The 1,670-nt window shown below is 65.3% G+C and overlaps 1 protein-coding gene across 1 annotated transcript; it reads left to right on the forward strand.

Annotated features, from left to right (window-relative positions):
• Positions 1–15: 15 nt before the first annotated feature.
• On the forward strand, positions 16–1,669 carry LOC108642899 (class II histocompatibility antigen, B-L beta chain-like; the record flags this gene model as incomplete). Its single annotated transcript, XM_029958943.1, has 3 exons — positions 16–335; positions 1,017–1,298; positions 1,566–1,669. Coding segments are annotated over 3 exons (706 nt in total), but the record flags the coding sequence as incomplete, so codon positions are not given.
• Position 1,670: the final 1 nt, after the last annotated feature.

Consider the following 1,670-nt stretch of genomic DNA (forward strand, 5'->3'; position numbering starts at 1 on the left):
CTGTGGGGGGCTGAGGGATAATGGGGTGGATGGGGAACCCCCTGCCCCGTGTCCTGCACACACAGGGGTGTTCCAGCTGATGACAAACCACGAGTGTCACTTCATCAACGGCACCGAGCGGGTGAGGTTCGTCGAGAGGCACATCTACAACCGGGAGCAGTTCCTACACTTCGACAGCGATGTGGGGGTCTATGTGGGGGACACCCCACGTGGGGAGATCCAGGCCAGGCACTTCAACAGTAAACGGGAATGGTTGGAGTACAAACGCTCTGCGGTGGACAGGTACTGCCGGTACAACTACAAGGCTGATGCTCCGTTCACCGTGGAGAGGAGAGGTGAGTGTGGGGCAGAGCGGGTCCCCTCGGCCCCTGCCCCGGGAATGACGCTGGAGCCCCTCAAACCCTCCCTGGCAATCACCCCAGACCCTTCAGCCCTCCCTGTGCCATTCCCCATGCCCTTTGGCCCCCTCCCAGTTTTTCCCAGTCCACTCCAGTCTCTCCCAGTCTCTCCCAGTTTCTCCCAGTGCACTCCAGTCCATCCTAATCCATCCCAGTCTCTCCCAGTGCATCCCCCCCGCGTCTCCACCCCGCTGGGGCCACCGAGCTCACGCCCCTCAGCCAATCCCAGCGCGTCTCTCTGATGACGCTCCAGTTGCCAGGCAGACCCAAACCAAAGAGTTCCCTCACCACGACTCAGCCTCCCAGTCCCGATCGCTTCCTTCCTAGTCCAGACCAATCATTCCTAGTCCCTCTCACTTAACTCTCAGTCCCTCTCATTCCACTCCCAGACCCTCTCAGTCCATTCCCGGTCGTTCTCACTTCACTCCCACATCTCCCAACTCTCTCCCCAGTGCCCCCCCAGCCCCTCCCCTTCTACCCCAGTCTATTCCCAGTCCCGCCCACTGCCATCCCAGTCCCTCCCAGTGCCATCCCAATCCTTACCAATGCCCTCCAAGCCCTCTCCCCTCCCTCCCAGTGCCCCCCAGCTCAGCCCAGTGTCTCCCCCGTCCCTCCCAGTGCCCCCCAGCGTGTCCATCTCGCTGGTGCCGTCGAGCTCCCAGCCCGGCCCCGGCCGCCTGCTCTGCTCCGTGATGGATTTCTACCCTGGGCCGGTGCAGGTGAGGTGGTTCCAGGATGGGCAGGAGCTGCCGGAGCACGTGGTGGCCACCGACGTGGTCCCCAACGGGGACTGGACCTACCAGGTGCTGGTGATGCTGGAAATCCCCCCCCGGCGCGGGGTCACCTACAGCTGCCAGGTGGAGCACGTCAGCCTGGAGCACCCCCTCAGCCGGCACTGGGGTACGGCCCGGCCCCCCCAGCCCCGGGGGCGACTGGGGGCGACTGGGAGGGAGTTTGGGGGGTGCTGGGGTTGATGGGAGGGGGGTTGAAGGGTCCTAAAGGGTCTGGGAGGGGCCGGGTGGGATCCCTGCAGGGGCTGGGAAGGGACTGGCAGGAGGTTGGAGGGACCCCCGGGTGGGCTGGGGGAGAGCGGGCTGGGCTCTGTGGGGTGCCGGGGGGTGCGTGGGAGGAGGTTTTGGGGGTGCTGACCCCCCCGGCTCCCCCCAGAGATGCCACCGGACACCGTCCGCAGCAAGATCCTGGTGGGGGTCGGGGGCTTCGTCTTGGGCTTGGTCTTCCTGGCGCTGGGGCTCGGCTTCTACCTGCGGGAGA

The sequence above is a fragment of the Manacus vitellinus genome, unplaced genomic scaffold, assembly GCF_001715985.3.
Source record: "Manacus vitellinus isolate BGI_N305 unplaced genomic scaffold, ASM171598v3 scaffold_180_pilon, whole genome shotgun sequence".
NCBI lineage: Eukaryota > Metazoa > Chordata > Aves > Passeriformes > Pipridae > Manacus > Manacus vitellinus.